This window comes from Odocoileus virginianus, chromosome 28, assembly GCF_023699985.2.
Source record: "Odocoileus virginianus isolate 20LAN1187 ecotype Illinois chromosome 28, Ovbor_1.2, whole genome shotgun sequence".
NCBI lineage: Eukaryota > Metazoa > Chordata > Mammalia > Artiodactyla > Cervidae > Odocoileus > Odocoileus virginianus.
The window spans coordinates 16,713,493-16,730,501 of record NC_069701.1 but is presented as its reverse complement, the minus strand read 5'-3'; the positions used below and the strand labels follow the sequence as shown (position 1 = coordinate 16,730,501).

The following is a 17,009-nucleotide window of genomic DNA, read 5'->3' as shown; positions in this document are numbered from 1 at the left end:
AACTATTACTATAAAAGGAATAAAAGATCTTGGCTAAATTATGAAGATACGGATTCCAACAAAAGCCCCTATGTATTATTTCTGTCCATATATATCGTTCTCACAGGATAAACAGATGTGAAGCTTTCATGATCTGAGATTCTGAAAGTCATCGTTTAGAATATTTACAATGTACAGTAACAAGTTAGAGTCAATGTTTTCAGATTGCATGTTTATACAACTCCCCTGAGTTGAGAAAGCAGCATGACCCAACACCCAATTAGGAGGCCTCAGTTTCCTTCTCTCTGTAATGAACAAATCAGACAAGATAAGCCCTAAGGTCTTTCCAGCTTTAATACTCAGAGCCAGGAAGTGGCCAAGAATATACACACTTGAGAGCCAAATACACATAGATTTAAATCCTGGATCCACCATTTCTCAGTTACTTTAATCAAGCAAAGTTATTGAACACTTGAAATCTCAGTTTCCTCACCTGTAAAAATGGGAATACAAAACTTATGAATCACAGGTTTATTAAAAAAGAATAGATTAAAAAAATATGTAAAGTGCTTAGTGCCTAGAATGTGGTAAAGCTTCATTCAACACAATGCATTTATTATTTGTCATGTATTATTATATTAGGAAAAAAACTCTAGAAGGCATTAATCTTTCAGTAACTGTATTTTAATACCTGGTTAACAATATCATCTTGAGGCTTAGACTATTTGCACATTTCCCAAAGCTTAGTGTTTCCAGAAAAAACTTCATATGAAAGGAAAAGGATCCTGTATTATATATACTGCCTTTTATAAGGAGTTTTGTCCCAAAGGATGCTAGAAACTAATGGGTTTGGCAGAACCCAGATCTCATATCTAATATATCAATGCTCTATAGTCAGTAACTCTGATTACAAAGAGATGCTAAATATCTCCAGAAGGTAACATTTCAATGAAGGTTTAAGCAATTCTATTCACTTCAACATTTTCTGAATACCTATTTTTTAATTGAAGTATAGTTGATATACAATGTTATATAAGTTTGTTCTTGTTGTTTAGTCACTAAGCCATGTCCGATTCTTTTGCAATTCCATGGACTGTAGCCCGCCAGGCTCCTTTGTCCATCAGCTCTCCCAGGCAAAAATATTGGAGTGGCTTGCCATTTCCTTCTCCGGGGAATCTTCCCAACCCAGGGATCAAATCTGCCTCTACTGTACTGGCAGGCAGATTCTTTACCACTGAGCCACTAGGGAGCCACTGCATAAATCACAGGTATACAATATAGTGATTCACAATTTTTATAGGTTATAATCCATTTATAATTATTATAAAATATTGGCTATATTTCCTGGGTTATACAATATATCCTTGCAGCTTGTTTTACATATAATAATTTGTAGCTCTTAATACCCTACCCATATAATGTCCCTCGCCCACTTTCCCACTCCCCACTGGTAACCATTAATTTGTTCTCTATATCTGTGAATCTGTTTCTTTTATGTTATATTCACTAGTTTATTTTACTTTTTAGATTCCACATATAAGTGATGTCATACAGTATTTGTTTTTCTGTCTGACATTTCACTTAGCATAATACCCTCCAAGTCCATCCATGTTGCTGCAAATGTCAAGATTTCATTCTTTTTTATCATTGAGTAGTATTCATCCACATCTTCTTTATCCATTCATCTCCTGATGGACACTGAGGTCACTTACATATCTTGGCAATTATAAATAATGTTGCTATGAACATTGAGTTGCATGTATCTTTTCATATTAGTGTTTTTGTTTCTTTCATATATATATCCAAGACTGGAACCACTGGGTCATATCATAGTTCTATTTTTAGTTTCTTGAAACACCTCCATATTGTTTTCCATATTGGCTGTACCAATTTATATTCCCATCAAGCGTGTAGGAGAGTTCCCTTTTCTCCACATCCTTGTCAACATTTGTTATTTGGATTCTTTTGAATGATAGTCATTCTGACAGGTGTGAGGTGATTTCTCACTGTGGTTTTGATTTGCATTTCCCTGATACTTAGCGATATTGAGCATCTTTTCATGTGCCTGCTGACCATCTGCATTTTCTCTCTGGAAAAATGTCTATTCAGGTCTTCTGCCCATTTTTAAACTGGGTTGTCTGTAAGTTATTTTTTTTTCTCCTGAGTTGTATGAGCTGGTATATATTTTGGATATTAATGCTTTATCAGTCATATCATTTGCAAATGTTTTCTCCCACTGAATACCTATTTTGATTCAGGTCCCAGGTAAGAGGAGACCAAGGATTAATAACATAGAAGTTATGATCTACTAACAGTGAGGAAGACAGAATTGTTCATAATTAGCTTTAACGTGATGCAGTATGGTACATCCTGCCCTGCATTAGTCCTCAAAATACAAAAGTTTTATGACTTTTGTACACTGAATGACTGTGCAAATCTACACATTACTCATTGTCATTAAGTTGCATGTCACACTTATTAAATCACCAGTTGGCAATGTAGTAAAATAACACTAGTAATGAGAAATTGTAACTGAGACAAAAATGCTCAATATAGATAATGTGGTCAACTAAAAGCAAATTTTGAAACCATATAAAATAATTACACTATAACTTCAGGATTAAGCTGGTGTAATATATAAAACTTGGTAAACCCCCAACTTCAGGTTCCCCACAGCCTGTCAGGATCTCACTCCAAACAAGCAGACTGTAGGGACCTTCCTGGTGATCCAAAGGTTAAAACTCCAAGCTTCCACTGCAGGAGGGCACAGGTTTGATCCCTGGTCAGGGAACTAAGATCCCACATGCCATGTGGCATGGCCAAAAATTGAAATAAGTGAACAAACAAGCAGACTCTCATTCCCACCATCTGTAACGGTTTCCAATGAAGAAACTGGGAACACTTGAAATGTTGCACTAACTATCCTCTAAATGAATGTCTTCTGATATTCTTTCCTGAAAATCTATCTTTTAGGTTTATCCCAGTAAAATATAACGTGTATAAGATTTTCATGTCAAAGAATTTCTTCTCATCAAGACTCACACTCTGCCAGACTAATTCAGGCAGAACAAAACAAGCACCAAAGGAAGACACATGCAAAGTTCAATAAGAGCTCAGAAAGTAACTCTGTAAGATACAGCCTAGGAGACAGTACAGACTTATTGCAGGCTGAGGAAGAGCCCAAGGGAGTAACATGAGCAAAGGTCCAGGGATGAACAAGATGAGGGAAATAGGAGTGTGTGACATGCTAGGAGAAAAGCCTAGTTCTATAACAGCCATACAAAAATGCAGCAAAAAAGCCTTGGTTATGTGATTCCCTGAATTAGGTGCCTCCCTACATAGGGACAGTTACCTGCAACAGTTCTTTAGCCGAACCTCTCTTCTCCACATCCATCTCAAGACAGCGGTTCAGAAAGTCTCGGAAGATAGCTGACAGCTTCTCTGGGTTCTGAAGCTCTGGCGTCCCATTGGTGGCAATAAGGTACAAGGCCTGGAAATACAGAGAATTGCCCTGGGCTCTACCTGGGGTTCGTTCCTGGTTCCCAGACAGGCCCTCTAGAAATACAGTCAGCTGCTTTCTGCCTTCAGAAGACAAAGAGGCAGCTCTGGTATACTGGAGAGAATATGACTTAAGAGCCAAATTTCCAGTGAACTTCTAACTTCCTCATCTGTAAAACAGTGATGTTAACAGTACCTATCTCACATGTCTGTAAAATAAAACAAGATAATATACTGAAAGTACTTCATAAGTTTATGAAGTGTGTTACAGATCCAAGGATTTATTATTATTATTATTGACTTAAATCTAAATGGTTTATTACACATTTAGCCTACTGAGTTAAACACCTGCCCATTTGCTGAAGGAAATTTATTATTCCTGGTGCCATCATCTCAGTCATCTATAAATTGATCTCTTCCAGCAGGAAAAGAACATATAAAGGAACTGTTCTGTAAAGGAGCAATCTGTTTCACTGCTGCCATCTTGGTTCTCTAATATGAAGCCATCCCCTGGGAAAGGTAAAGAAAAACATAATCATACTAAATCTTTTAAAGCAATCTGCACTTTATTTCATAAAGTGTTTACACAAACACTATCTCATTTAATGACCACAATAACTCTGAGTAATAGGCAGGGCAAGAATTATCATCCCCATTTCACAGATAAAGTCCTAAAACATAAAGAGAGATGCTCGGGATTATGCTGTTTACATAAGCTCATGTCCTCTGATTCTGATCCCAGTCTTATTTCTGTCACTATTACTCATCATCACTTTCAAGGCCACTCTAAGGTGGAGGAAGATGAATGGCATGTGGGTCCACAGGGCAATACTGGGAACCAAGGGAAGAAACTATGGAAGGTAGTTTCAGTTTGGTACACTAAAGCACTTTTCAATAATTAAGGCTATCCAAGAGGTAACTGGCTAAAATTACATGACTGTCTATCAGCAACAAAACTCAGGGAATTATGGCACTGAGTGAGAGGCTGGAATAAACAACAAAATAAAAACAATCAGAATAACTCTCACATTTGCCCATGATCAAAATTACCAACCTACTTGTATCTATATTCACATACGCTGCTTTCCTTCTCCTATTATAATAATAAACTGTCCAAGTTCTAATTTGATGATCTTTACTTCAGTACTTGATCCAACCCCCTGATCTACTTAAGGATATCACTATCTCTTCTACAGATGTCACATCTCTCTTGTACATGACCATTTTCCTCTCTACTAGATCATTCTCATGAGCACAAAAACATGCTATGACAATATTATCTTCAAAACAAACAAAAAAAGAAAATCCCCCTAGTCTCCACTTCAAGATATGGCTCCACTCACTTCTCTGTTAGCATAACTGCAAAATTCCTTTGAAAGAAAACGATGAAAAGTAACTGCTTATACATGTCATTTCTTCACTCTGGTGGATTTACTCTACCAGGCTTTCATTCCCATCACTCCAGTGAAACTGACTGTCAAAGTCATCAATAACCTTTACATGGACAAATCTAATGATCATTTCTTAGCATTATCTTAAATGCAGCTTAGTCACATTTGACACTGGTCCATCCTCCTTCTCAAAATACGTTGTCCTCTTGGCCTCCGGGACACGTCTCTCAGGTCTCCTTCTACCAGGAAGGCCGCTCATTGGTCAACTTTGCTGGTTCCTCTAATTTGTAAATATGAGTGTATCCCAGGTCTCAGTACTCTAACCTCACTTCCTAGGTGAGTGATCTTATTATCATCTACCTCTGATTTTTAAATAAACCAACTATATAATACCTACTAATAAATTTGTATTTCGAGTCTTGAATGCTCACTCTTGAACTCTGAACTCTTATGCCCAATTCTACTCAATACCTTCACTTAAGATGTCTAATAAACATTTTAACTTAACATGGTCAGAACCTTGTCCACTGTACTCACTTACTTCAGGGACACTAGTCTCCTTGGTTTTCCCCAGGATGTATCAAGTATGTTCTCTAAACAAGTTCTTTATACACTTGATAACTCAAAAATTCTTACATCAAATTAATCTCAAGGATCATTCCTTTTTTCTTTAATTTTTCTATTTTTTCATTCCGTTTTTTTCCTTCAGATTTCTCCTCAGATAACTTATACTAGAGGAACTCATTCTCTACCTAGAATAAAACACACATTTCTCCCTCCTTCCCCTTCTTACTCTCTTAAGCCCCTTACTCTTTCTTTCACAGCTCTTATCTTCTGTTACTATATATTAATTTGTTTTCTTATTATCAGAACAGTTTCTTGCCCTTAAGAACTCAAATAATCACTGAATACATGAACGAATGACTGCTAATTTACATTTCCTTAAGCATGTATACTTTATCACTGCCTGGTTTGATCCAGAAAAGAAAAATCCAACAGCCCAAACATCTTGATATGGGGCTAGTAACACTCACTCTCAGAGGGTTTTCATTGAGGTATGGGGGCTCCCCTTCAATCATTTCAATAGCCATGATGCCGAGGGACCAAATGTCAACCTTAGGCCCATAGGCTTTCCGGGTCACAACCTCTGGTGCCATCCAGTACGGTGTTCCCACCATGGTGCTCCGTTTGCTCTGCTCTGGGGTGATCTGAGCACAAAATCCAAAATCAGCTGAAACAGAAAAGATAGAAACGATTCATATGCAGAGTGTTCCTTCTGTAAATACTGAATGTGTGCCTACCTCGAGGTATCAAGCTCTGCCTGTGTCCTAGCCACTACATCCCTTCTCTCTCCAAAGCTGGAGTCACATAACTGCCACCTTCATATCCTACTCCTAGACTGTACCCTGTTCAGCTTTAAGGAAGAACATGAAACATGAGTTCTGCCTTCCTACCCCTCCTCAAACCAGAAACACTAGGCATTAAAGGCTAAACTGCCCATTCTGACCTCTATTACCTACCCCAATTCTGCTTTCTTCCTGAAATCCATCCCCATATACCAATATCTGGTTACTAGGTCTTTATTTTATTTCCTAGGCATGAAAACTTAATCATCTACAACTAGGCATGAAAAAATGTGGTCCACTAGAGAAGGACATGGCAAACCACTTCAGTATTCTTGCCTTGAGAACCACATGAACAGTATGAAAAGGCAAAAAGTTAGGACACTGAAAGACGAAATCCCCAGGTCGGTAGGTGCCCCATATGCTACTGGAGATCAATGGAGAAACAAATCCAGAAAGAATGAACAGATGGAGCCAAAGCAAAAACAACACCCAGTTGTGGATGTGACTGGTGACAGAAGCAAAGTCCAATGCTGTAAAGAGCAATATTGCATAGGAACCTGAAATATTAGGTCCATGAATCAAGGCAAATTGTTAGTGGCCAAACAGGATATAGCAAGAGTGAACATCAACATTTTAGGACATCAACATTTTAGGAATCAGCAAACTAAAATGGACTGGAATGGGTGAATTTAATTCAGATGACCATCATATCTACTACTGTGGGCAAGAATCCCTTAGAAAAAATGGGGTAGCCATCACAGTCAAGAAGAGTCCAAAATGCAGTACATAGGTGCAATCTCAAAAATGACAGAATAATCTCTGTTCGTTTCGAGGCAAACCATTCAATGTCACAGTAATCCAAGTCTATGCCCCTACCAGTAATGCTGAAGAAGCTGAAGCTGAGTGGTTCTAAGAACACCTACAAGACCTTCTAGTGGTCATACCATCCTGATTATCTGGGTCATGAAGATCTTTTTTGTATAGTTCTTCTGTGTATTCTTGCCACCTCTTCTTAATATCTTCTGCTTCTGTCCTTTATTGTGCCCATCTTTGCATGAAACATTCCCTTGGTATATCTAGTTTTCTTGAAGAGATCTCTAGTCTTTCCATTCTATTGTTTTCCTCTATTTCTTTGCACTGATCACTGAGGAAGGTTTTCTTATCTCTCCTTGCTGTTCTTTGGAACTCTGCATTCAAATGGGTATATCTTTCCTTTCCTCCTTTGCTTTTTGCTTCTCTTCTTTTCACAGCTATTTGTAAGGCCTCCTCAGACAGCCATTTTGCTTTTTTGCATTTTTTTTTCTTGGGGGTGGTCTTGATTCCCATCTTCTGTACAATGTCACGAACATCCATCCATAGTTCTTCAGGCACTCTATCGGATCTAATCCCTTGAGTCTATTTGTCACTTCTACCGTATAATCATAAGGGATTTGATTTAGGTCATACTTAAATGGTCTAGTGGTTTTCCCTACTTTCTTCAATTTAAGTCTGAGTTTGGCAATAAGGAGTTCATGATCTGAGCCACAGTCAGCCCCCAGTCTTGTTTTTTGCTGACTGTATAAGCTTCTCCATCTTTGGCTGCAAAGAATATAATCAGTCTGATTTTGGTATTGACCATCTGGTGATGTCCATGTGTAGAGTCTTCTCTTGTACTGTTGGAAGAGGGTGTTTGCTATGACCAGTGCGTTCTGTTGGCAAAACTCTATTAGCCCTTGTCCTGCTTCATTCTCTACTCCAAGGCCAAATTTGCCTATCACTCCAGGTGTTTCTTGACTTCCTACTTTTGCATTCCAGTCCCCTATAATGAAAAGGACATCTTTTTTGGGTGTTACTTCTAGAAGGTCTTATAGGTGTTCATAGAGCCAGACATCCTGGAATGTGAAGTCAAGTGGGCCTTAAGAAGCATCACTACAAACAAAGCTAGTGGAGGTGATGGAATTCCAGTTGAGCTCTTTCAAATCCTAAAAGATGATGCTGTGAAAGTGCTGCACTCAATATGCCAGCAAATTTGGAAAACTCAACAGTGGCCACAGGACTGGAAAAGATCAGTTTTCATTCCAATCCCAAAGAAAGGCAATGCCAAAGAATGCTCAAACGCACAATTGCACTCATCTCACACACTAGAAAAGTAATGGTCAACATTCTCCAAGCCAGGCTTCAACAATACATGAACTGTGAACTTCCAGATGTTCAAGCTGGTTTAAGAAAAGGCAGAGGAACCAGAGATCAAATTGGTAAGATCCGTAGGGTCATTGAAAAAGAGAGTTCCAGAAAAACATCTACTTCTGCTTTATTGACTATACCAAAGCCTCTGTTGTGTGGATCACAACAAACTGTGGAATATTCTTCAAGAGATGGGAATATCAGACCACCGACCTGCCTCTTAAGAAATCTGTATGCAGGTCAGGAAGCAACAGTTAGAACTGGACGTGGAACAACAGATTGGTTCCAAATCAGGAAAGGAGTACATCAAGGCTGTATACTGTCAGTCTGCTTATTTAACTTATATGCAGAGAACATCATGAGAAACGCTGGGCTGGATGAAGTACAAGCTAGAATCAAGATTGCTGGGATTCTAGAAATATCAATAAACTCTGATACACAGATGATACCACCCTTATGGCAGAAATTGAAGAAGAACTAAAGAGCCTCTTGATGAAAGTAAAAGAGGAGAGTGAAAAGGCTGGCTTAAAACTCAACATTCAGAAAATTAACATCATGGCATCTGGTCCCATCACTTCATGGGAAGTAGATGGGGAAACAGTGACAGACTTTATTTTCTGGGCTCCAAAATCACTGTAGATGGTGACTTCAGTCATGAAATTAAAAGACACTTGCTCCTTGGAAGAAAAGTTATGACCAACCTAGATAGCATATTAAAAAGCAGACATTACTTTGCTGACAAAAGTTCCATCTAGTCAAAGCTATGGTTTTTCCGCTAGTCATGTATGGATATGAGAGTTGGATTATAAAGAAAGCTGAGCACTGAAGAACTGATGCTTTTGAATTCGTGATGTTGGAGAAGACTCTTGAGTCCCTTGGACTGCAAGGAGATCAAACCAGTCCATCCTAAAGGAAATCAGTCTTGAATATTTGTTGAAAGGACTGATGCTGAAGCTGAAACTCCAATACTTTGGCTATCTGACTCATTTGAAAAGACCCTGATGCTGGGAAAGATTGAAGGCAGGAGGAGAAGGGGATGACAGAGAATGAGATGGTTGGATGGCATCACCGACTCGATGGACTTGAGTTTGAGCAAGTTTCAGAGTTGGTGATGAACAGGGAGGCCTGGCATGCTGCAGTTGGGGTCGCAAAGAGTTGGACACGACTGAGCCACTTCACTGAACTGAGGCATGACCCTGCTTTAATAAGTTCCTCCCCTTGTGCCCCAGGGTCAGGGTACAGACTGCTAACAGTCTTCCCCTAAGCTGCCCATCCACCCGTGACACAACCTGTTTGTCTGGATTCTCAGTCCTTACACTTCTAAACACAATGTTCTGCCTGCAATTCATTCCCATTATATTGCAATTATATGTTTACTTAACTGCGAGGCCTTCAATAAGAACTGTGTTTTTACTCACATGTTTCATTCTCAGATGGCCAACCACATAAACAGACATTTTATAAAATTTCCTAAATGAATGAATGAAAGTTATTACACTAAACTCTTTTTTCTAATTATGTATTTTATGTTTCCCATATAGATTGAGAACTACTTAAATACAGGCTAAGTATCCTTGGTGCCCATCACAATAAATGTTTTTCATTGAACATATAAATGAGTGGGGAAAAAATGTCATCCTATATAGTGCTGAGTAATATAAAGTGCCTGCATATCCAAGGAAATAGATTCTTTGGTGAGTCTTGTAGCTATTCTTATATGATTACTATCCCAGAGGAGACAGGGTTCCAGAGGGAAGAGAAGTTATTATTACTCCTACTCACTTAGCTTGACAGAGCCATCCATTCCCAACAGGATGTTGTCACTCTTGATGTCTCTATGAATAACTTGGTTCGAATGCAGAAACTCCAAAGCTTGCAGGCACTGTTGAAGTGATTTGGGCAGAAGGATAAAGAAAGGACAAATAATTATGAAAACTTACAGAAAATAACTAATCCAATCTCTTCATTTTGTGATAACAAAAGTGAGGCCCCAATGAGTAAAAGAACTTACTACAAATAAATGGAAGAGGCAGGTCTAAAACCCAGTCTCCTGTCTCATTACTAAACATACTTTTAATACTCAATGCTGCCTCATACCTTTCTTATAAGATACTTGACCACAGTGTACTGTAACACAGCTTATAATAGTTTTAGGTACAGGAGTTCCTCCAAAGTGTTTTAGAATTGTTTACAGAACATTAGCACCTTGACAAAGAACCCAAGGCAAAAAAAAAAAAAAATACTGAGGAAGAATGGAAAGGATTTTGTAAAGAAAAAACTGTAGGAAAATGACAAATAAGAGTCACATTTGGGAAACTAAACAAATCGAAATGATACTAAAAGCCATGAATTTAGGAAGATAATCTTATTTTGGTGAGGAGGTAAGTTTGTACTGTTTGCTGTATTATGGTTTTCACATTCCCAAAAACATCTGCAGACAAATGTCCAGCAGGCAACTGCAGGTGTGAATCTTGAGTATTGTAGAGAGGCTGGACTTGAAAGAAATGTTTACAAGCTTTTAAGTTATGGTAATGGTTGAAATTGGCAAATGCTATAGGAAATAAGGAAAAGAACCTTGGAAAACACACAGACTCAATGGGCAGAATGAGCAATATGGCAACTGAAAACAATAATAAAAATGCCTGGTTCTGACCAATAACATTATTCTAGACAAATCTCTTATTCCCTCTGGGCTACTGTCTTTCCATCTGTAAAAGGTGGGGATCAGAAAAGATACTCTCAAGGTTACTACTCAATCTATTAGTAAGATCATAACCCAAAGCTAAATTTTAAAGGCTTCTACCTCTAAAAACATGAAAAAGATGCAAACGAATTAGAGGACACTATTGAAATATCCTCAACTTAATACTTCACTTTCTAAGAATACATCAATGGCTAAATTAAAAACAAACCAATATCCAGAAGAGGCTTTCCCTGGAAAAGTAAGACCTGTTTTCCTAAGGAGGCTAGAGACTTTGGCCTCTGGATGTCAAAAGTTATAAACAGAAAGGATGATTTCTAGAAATTGGAACCATCATGCATTGCTGGTGGGAATATAAAATGGTACAGCCACTGTGGTAAACATTTTGGCCAGTCCTCAAAATATTAAACATAAAGTCTCTACATGACCAGAAGACCCACTTCTAGGCACACACCCAAGAGAAGTGAAAACATATTTAACCAACAACTTATCCATGAATGTTCACAGCATTATCTGTAAGAGTCAAAAAGTGTAAATTACCCAAATGTCCATCAGTTGATGGACAGGCAAATAAACAGAATCTTACCTGTTAATAAAAGAACATATGCTATAAAACAGATGAGCCTTCAAAATATTATACTAAGCAAAATGAGCCAATCAGAGCACATATTACATTTATATGAAATACCTGGAACAAGCAAATCTACAGAGAAACAAAATAGACTAGTGACTGCATACTGGAAGGGATGGGAAATAGGTTGGGTGGGGGCAGCTGGGGGTGACTGCTAATAGGTATGGAGTTTCTTTTTCAGTTCAGTTCAGTTGCTCAGTTGTGTCTGACCCTTTGCAACCCCATGGACTGCAACACGCCAGGCTTCCCTGTCCATCACCAGCTCCCAGAGCTTGCTCAAACTCATGCCCTTCGAGTCGGTGATGCCATCCAACCATCTCATCCTCTGTCATCCCTCTTTCCTCCTGCCTTCAATCTTTCCCAGCATCAGGGTCTTTTCAAATGAGTCAGTTCTTCATATCAAGTGGACAAAGTATTAGAGCTTCAGCTTCAGCATCAGTCCTTTCAACAAATATTCAAGACTGATTTCCTTTAGGATGGACTGGTTTGATCTCCTTGCAGTCCAAGGGACTCTCAAGAGTCTTCTCCAACATCACGAATTCAAAAGCATCAATTCTTCAGTGCTCAGCTTTCTTTATAGTCCAACTCTCACATCCATACATGACTAGTGGAAAAACCACAGCTTTGACTAGATGGAACTTTTGTCAGCAAAGTAATGTCTGCTTTTTAATATGCTGTCTAGGTTGGTCATAACTTTTCTTCCAAGGAGCAAGCATCTTACCATCTGCAGTGACTTTGGAGCCCAAAATAATAAAAGTCTCTCACTATTTCCATTGTTTCCCCATCTATTTGCCATGAAGTGATGGGACCAGATGCCATGATGTTATTTTTCTGAATGTTGAGTTTTAAGCTAGCCTTTTCATTCTCCTCTTTCACTTTCATCAAGAGGCTCCTTAGTTCTTCTTTGCTTTCTGCCATAAGGTAAGTGTCTGTCATCTACATATCTGAGGTTATTGATATTTCTCCCAGCAATCTTGATTCCAGCTTGTGCTCATCTAGCCCGGCATTTTGCATGAGGTACTCTGCATATAAGTTAAATAAGCAGGATGAAGAATTTTCCACCATTGGTTGTGATCCACACAGTCAAAGGCTTCAGCATAGTTATTAAAGCAGAAGTAGATGTTTTTCTGGAACTCTCTTGCTTTTTCGATGATCCAACAAATGTCGGCAATTTGATCTCTGGTTCCTCTGCCTTTTCTAAATCCAGCTTGAACATCTGGAAGTTCACAGTTCACATACTGCTGAAGCCTGGCTTGGAGACTGTTGAGCATTACTTTGCTAGCATGTGAGATGAGTGCAATTGTGTGGTAAGTTTGAACACTCTGTTTCTCTCTAGGGTGATGCAAATTTTCTAAAACTGATTATGGTGACAGCTGTATAACTAAATATACTAATACCTTTTAAATTATGCACTTTAAATGGGTGAATAATATTTTTAGAAAGGTGCATTATCTCTATGAGAACTTATGGATAATAGTAATTCCATGTATTTGCATAACATTTAAATGTTTTTCCAAGTGCTTTATGATCCACGTGGTACCCCTAAGGTATACACATTATGAATGCAGAAATTCCTAAGATAAATCACTTGAGACATATTGATTTCCCCAAGCATATATTTGCATGTATCTCAATCAGTAAAAGTCAGTTCTTCAGATGACTGAAATGAATAACATCTTAGATATTACAGAAACTCTGCATTTCCAAACGTCCCCAGAATATAAACAGATATATAGTTTATCTATGATATTAAATTTCATGGGGGAAATGTGATTAGGAAAAAACGTCTTGAAAGTTTCCTGGTGGGGGAGGGAGGATAATGAAAAAATTTGAGAAACACCACTTCAGTGGCACAATAAAGACAATAAATCAGATCTCCTAAGAATCCCAGGCCTGTGTTAATTCCATTAACCTACCTATGTATGTGTTCTAGATCCCAGGGTTTTTAATGAAAAGATGATTATATTTTCGAGGACAGTAGTGATTTCACATGACTTTATTTTTCCTAGTATTATTACAAAACCATGTAATTTCATCTGCATGCTTCTAATTCTTCTACCATCAAACCCTAGGCATACTCATCCCCATAAAACTCTGAACCTAATCTTCTAACCACTTAATCATGTACTCTTTCCCTAATTCCCAAACTTTTATACTATTAGGCTATGAGAAACTTTCAGTCTCTTATCAGCAAAGCACCCAATACACCCAACTTCTCCAAATACTCCCTTCATCCTCTCGCTCTAATTTAAGATGTGGCCATCCCCTAAGGACACTGCTTCTCATGTAGGCCTTGCCAAGGTTTTTATTCTCCCTCCTTATACAAGCATCTTACAGATCTTTTTTTCTTTTCTTTTTTTTCATTTATTTTTATTGGTTGGAGGCTAATTACTTTACAATATTGTAGTGGTTTTTGCCATACATTGACATGAATCAGCCATGGATTTACATGTGTTCCCATCCTGAACCCCCCTCCCACCTCCCTCCCCATGACCTCTGGGTCATCCCAGTGCACCAGCTCCGAGCACTTGTCTCATGCATCCAACCTGGGCTGGTGATCTGTTTCACACTTGATAATATACATGTTTCAATGCTGTTCTCTCAGATCATCTCACCCTCCCCTTTTCCCATAGAGTCCAAAAGTTTGTTCTATACATCTGTGTCACTTTTTCTGTCTTGCATATAGGGTTATCGTTACCATCTTTTTAAATTCCATATATATGCGTTAGTATACTGTATTGGTGTTTATCTTTCTGGCTTACTTCACTCTGTATAATGGACTCCAGTTTTATACATCTCATTAGAACTGATTCAAATGTATTCTTTTTAATGGCTGAGTAATATTCCATGTTGTATATGTACCATAGCTTCCTTATCCATTCGTCTGCTGATGGGCATCTAGGTTGCTTCCATGTCCTGGCTATTATAAACAGTACTGCGATGAACACTGGGGTACACGCGTCTCTTTCAGATCTGGTTTCCTCGGTGTGTATGCCCAGGAGTGGGATTGCTGGGTCATATGGCAGTTCTATTTCCAGTTTTTTAAGGAATCTCCACACTGTTCTCCATAGTGGCTATACTAGTTTGCATTCCCACCAACAGTGTAAGAGGGTTCCCTTTTCTCCACACCCTCTCCAGCATTTATTGCTTGTAGACTTTTGGATAGCAGCCATTCTGACTGGTGTGTAATGGTACCTCATTGTGGTTTTGATTTGCATTTCTCTGATAATGAGTGATATTGAGCATCTTTTCATGTGTTTGTTAGCCATCTGTATGTCTTCTTTGGAGAAATGTCTGTTTAGATCTTTGGCCCATTTTTTGATTGGGTCATTTATTTTTCTGGGATTGAGCTGCAGGAGTTGCTTGTATATTTTTGAGATTAATCCTTTGTCCATTTTACAGACTTTAAACGTTTGACAGCAATGAGGAGAGAGAATACTGATTTAAACTTTGTTTCCTATTTCTTTTGCCTGGAAGTATTTTACCCTAGATTTCTGCTTGGCGTACTTTCTCATATCATTCAGATCTTTACTCAAATATATGGCAAACCTTCCCTGACTATCTGAAATAGTACCTCCTCTGTCACTATCTCTTTACTCTGCTTTATTTCCTTTATAACAACATGAATAAAGCAGGAAAGCAGAATAAAAAAATATGACTAAAATATATACTGATATTAAAGAGACAAAGGAAATAAGTGTTCACAGCAGCTATTTTTAAGAGGCTGAAATAATACATGATTATATATATGTATATATATATAAACTTTCTTTCAGAATATAGTTACCTTTAAAGAAAAAGGAATGGTGATAAAAATCTCAAAACAGGCATCATAAAAGGATGATGGGAGAGCACAACTGATTTCTCCCACCTCCACAGTGCCCATGCTTAGATCCCATCAGATGCAGAACCCTGAGATACAGAGATATGGAAGCTCAAGATATGTCCTGCTCAAGTCTGATTTGGCTGTTGGCCTTACCTCACGGCACACAGCTGCGATCTGACCTTCGTCCATGCAAGTTTCCGTTACCACGTCTGTCAAAGAACCTCCAGCCAAATATTCCATGACAACCCATAGCTCATCTCCCACGAGGTAACTGCAGGGGTAAGGGTAAAAGGTGAGTAGGAATACCCTGAGTGGGGTACGCTGAGCCACAGCAGTGGCTTTCAAAGGACAAGCACATACACAGAGTGATTCTGCATTTCCCTCAACTCTGAAAGCTGTCCTTTTTTCTGAAGGAAAGCAGAATCTATGGGACTGGTTCACTAGCTTGACATCTCTTAAGGATTCGACTAGAGAAAACAAAGCAGACTGTCCTGTGATGCTCCAAAAGTCAGAACTAAAATCACTAGGTTGAAAATGCAATAAAATTTTATTTCATCATGACACAAAGCAGTATTTCTTAAAATCAGGCATGGTTCCCACACCTTTAGAAGCAAGAAAGCAGAGAGTACCCAAACGTCTGACAAAGATGGGATCTGGAGTCCATGTTACCAATATTAGGGAAGTCACTAAACATCCTTGAGAGTTCTACTAGATTTGAGATTCATGAGACCAGTACCAGGTCATGTTCAAGATTCCATCCCCAGAGAGAGTGGCACAGTAGATGCCATTATTTACTGAATAAATCAATGAGTAAAATAAAAGATAACTGCAAATGTTAAATAAAGTAATGGTTATAAAAACCATTAAGAAGCTGTAGAGTTTTATACACACAGCCATTCTGCTGGCAATGATCTCCATTTTGAACATCTCTGATTCTAAGAAGGGAATAAATTCAGTAAGGGTTGCAGAACCAAAGCCTCTTCTGGAAGCCAAGGGTTTCCAATTTAGTACTGTATCACTAGAGAGACTGTGGGGCTGAGAAAGGCTAAAACTGATAGTTTCACTCAGGGACTGGATCACTCAGCTCTGTTATATGATAAGTAAAAAGGTCACTTAGCCTGTCAGTTTCCTCTGCTACAAAATAAGACAAATAAACAACAAAGACAGTCTAGAGCTCTACAAACTCTTGCGCTAGCTTTAGACAAAGGAGGCAGACTGGATTGGCTTGAGCTGTGTGGTATGTCATCTCATCTTCATCCTCATATTGGGACTACTGCTGGGCAGATGGGAGGCTACTGGAAAAAATAAATAGTCTCAAGTAAAGGGTAAGATTTAAATCCTACTCTTTTGCCTATTAATCAGTTCAGTCCTCTTTCCATAATATTATACATTCTTTATACATCAAAGTCTTGCAATTTTTTAATGTCCATGAAGAATAAATATGACAGATTAATTTCTCCTTCAACAATCTCTT

General features: G+C 38.4%; 2 protein-coding genes across 11 annotated transcripts in view; both read right to left on the bottom strand.

The window, feature by feature from the left end:
• PAK1 (p21 (RAC1) activated kinase 1) overlaps nucleotides 1-17,009 on the bottom strand; it is a 160,117-nt gene that overhangs the window by 1,849 nt on the left and 141,259 nt on the right. For all 10 annotated transcript variants that reach the window (XM_070457253.1, XM_070457249.1, XM_070457254.1 and 7 more), the window contains 4 exons: nucleotides 15,689-15,806; nucleotides 10,160-10,259; nucleotides 5,903-6,099; nucleotides 3,332-3,469 (listed from right to left, as the gene is read on the bottom strand). In XM_070457253.1, the coding sequence (XP_070313354.1) occupies nucleotides 3,332-3,469; nucleotides 5,903-6,099; nucleotides 10,160-10,259; nucleotides 15,689-15,806 (553 nt within the window). The remainder of the gene's footprint in view (nucleotides 1-3,331; nucleotides 3,470-5,902; nucleotides 6,100-10,159; nucleotides 10,260-15,688; nucleotides 15,807-17,009) is intronic.
• LOC110151730 (large ribosomal subunit protein eL34-like) overlaps nucleotides 14,044-17,009 on the bottom strand; it is a 192,547-nt gene continuing 189,581 nt past the window's right edge. The window contains exon 2 of the mRNA XM_070457257.1: nucleotides 14,044-14,056. The gene's annotated coding sequence lies outside the window, so the exon portion shown is untranslated. The remainder of the gene's footprint in view (nucleotides 14,057-17,009) is intronic.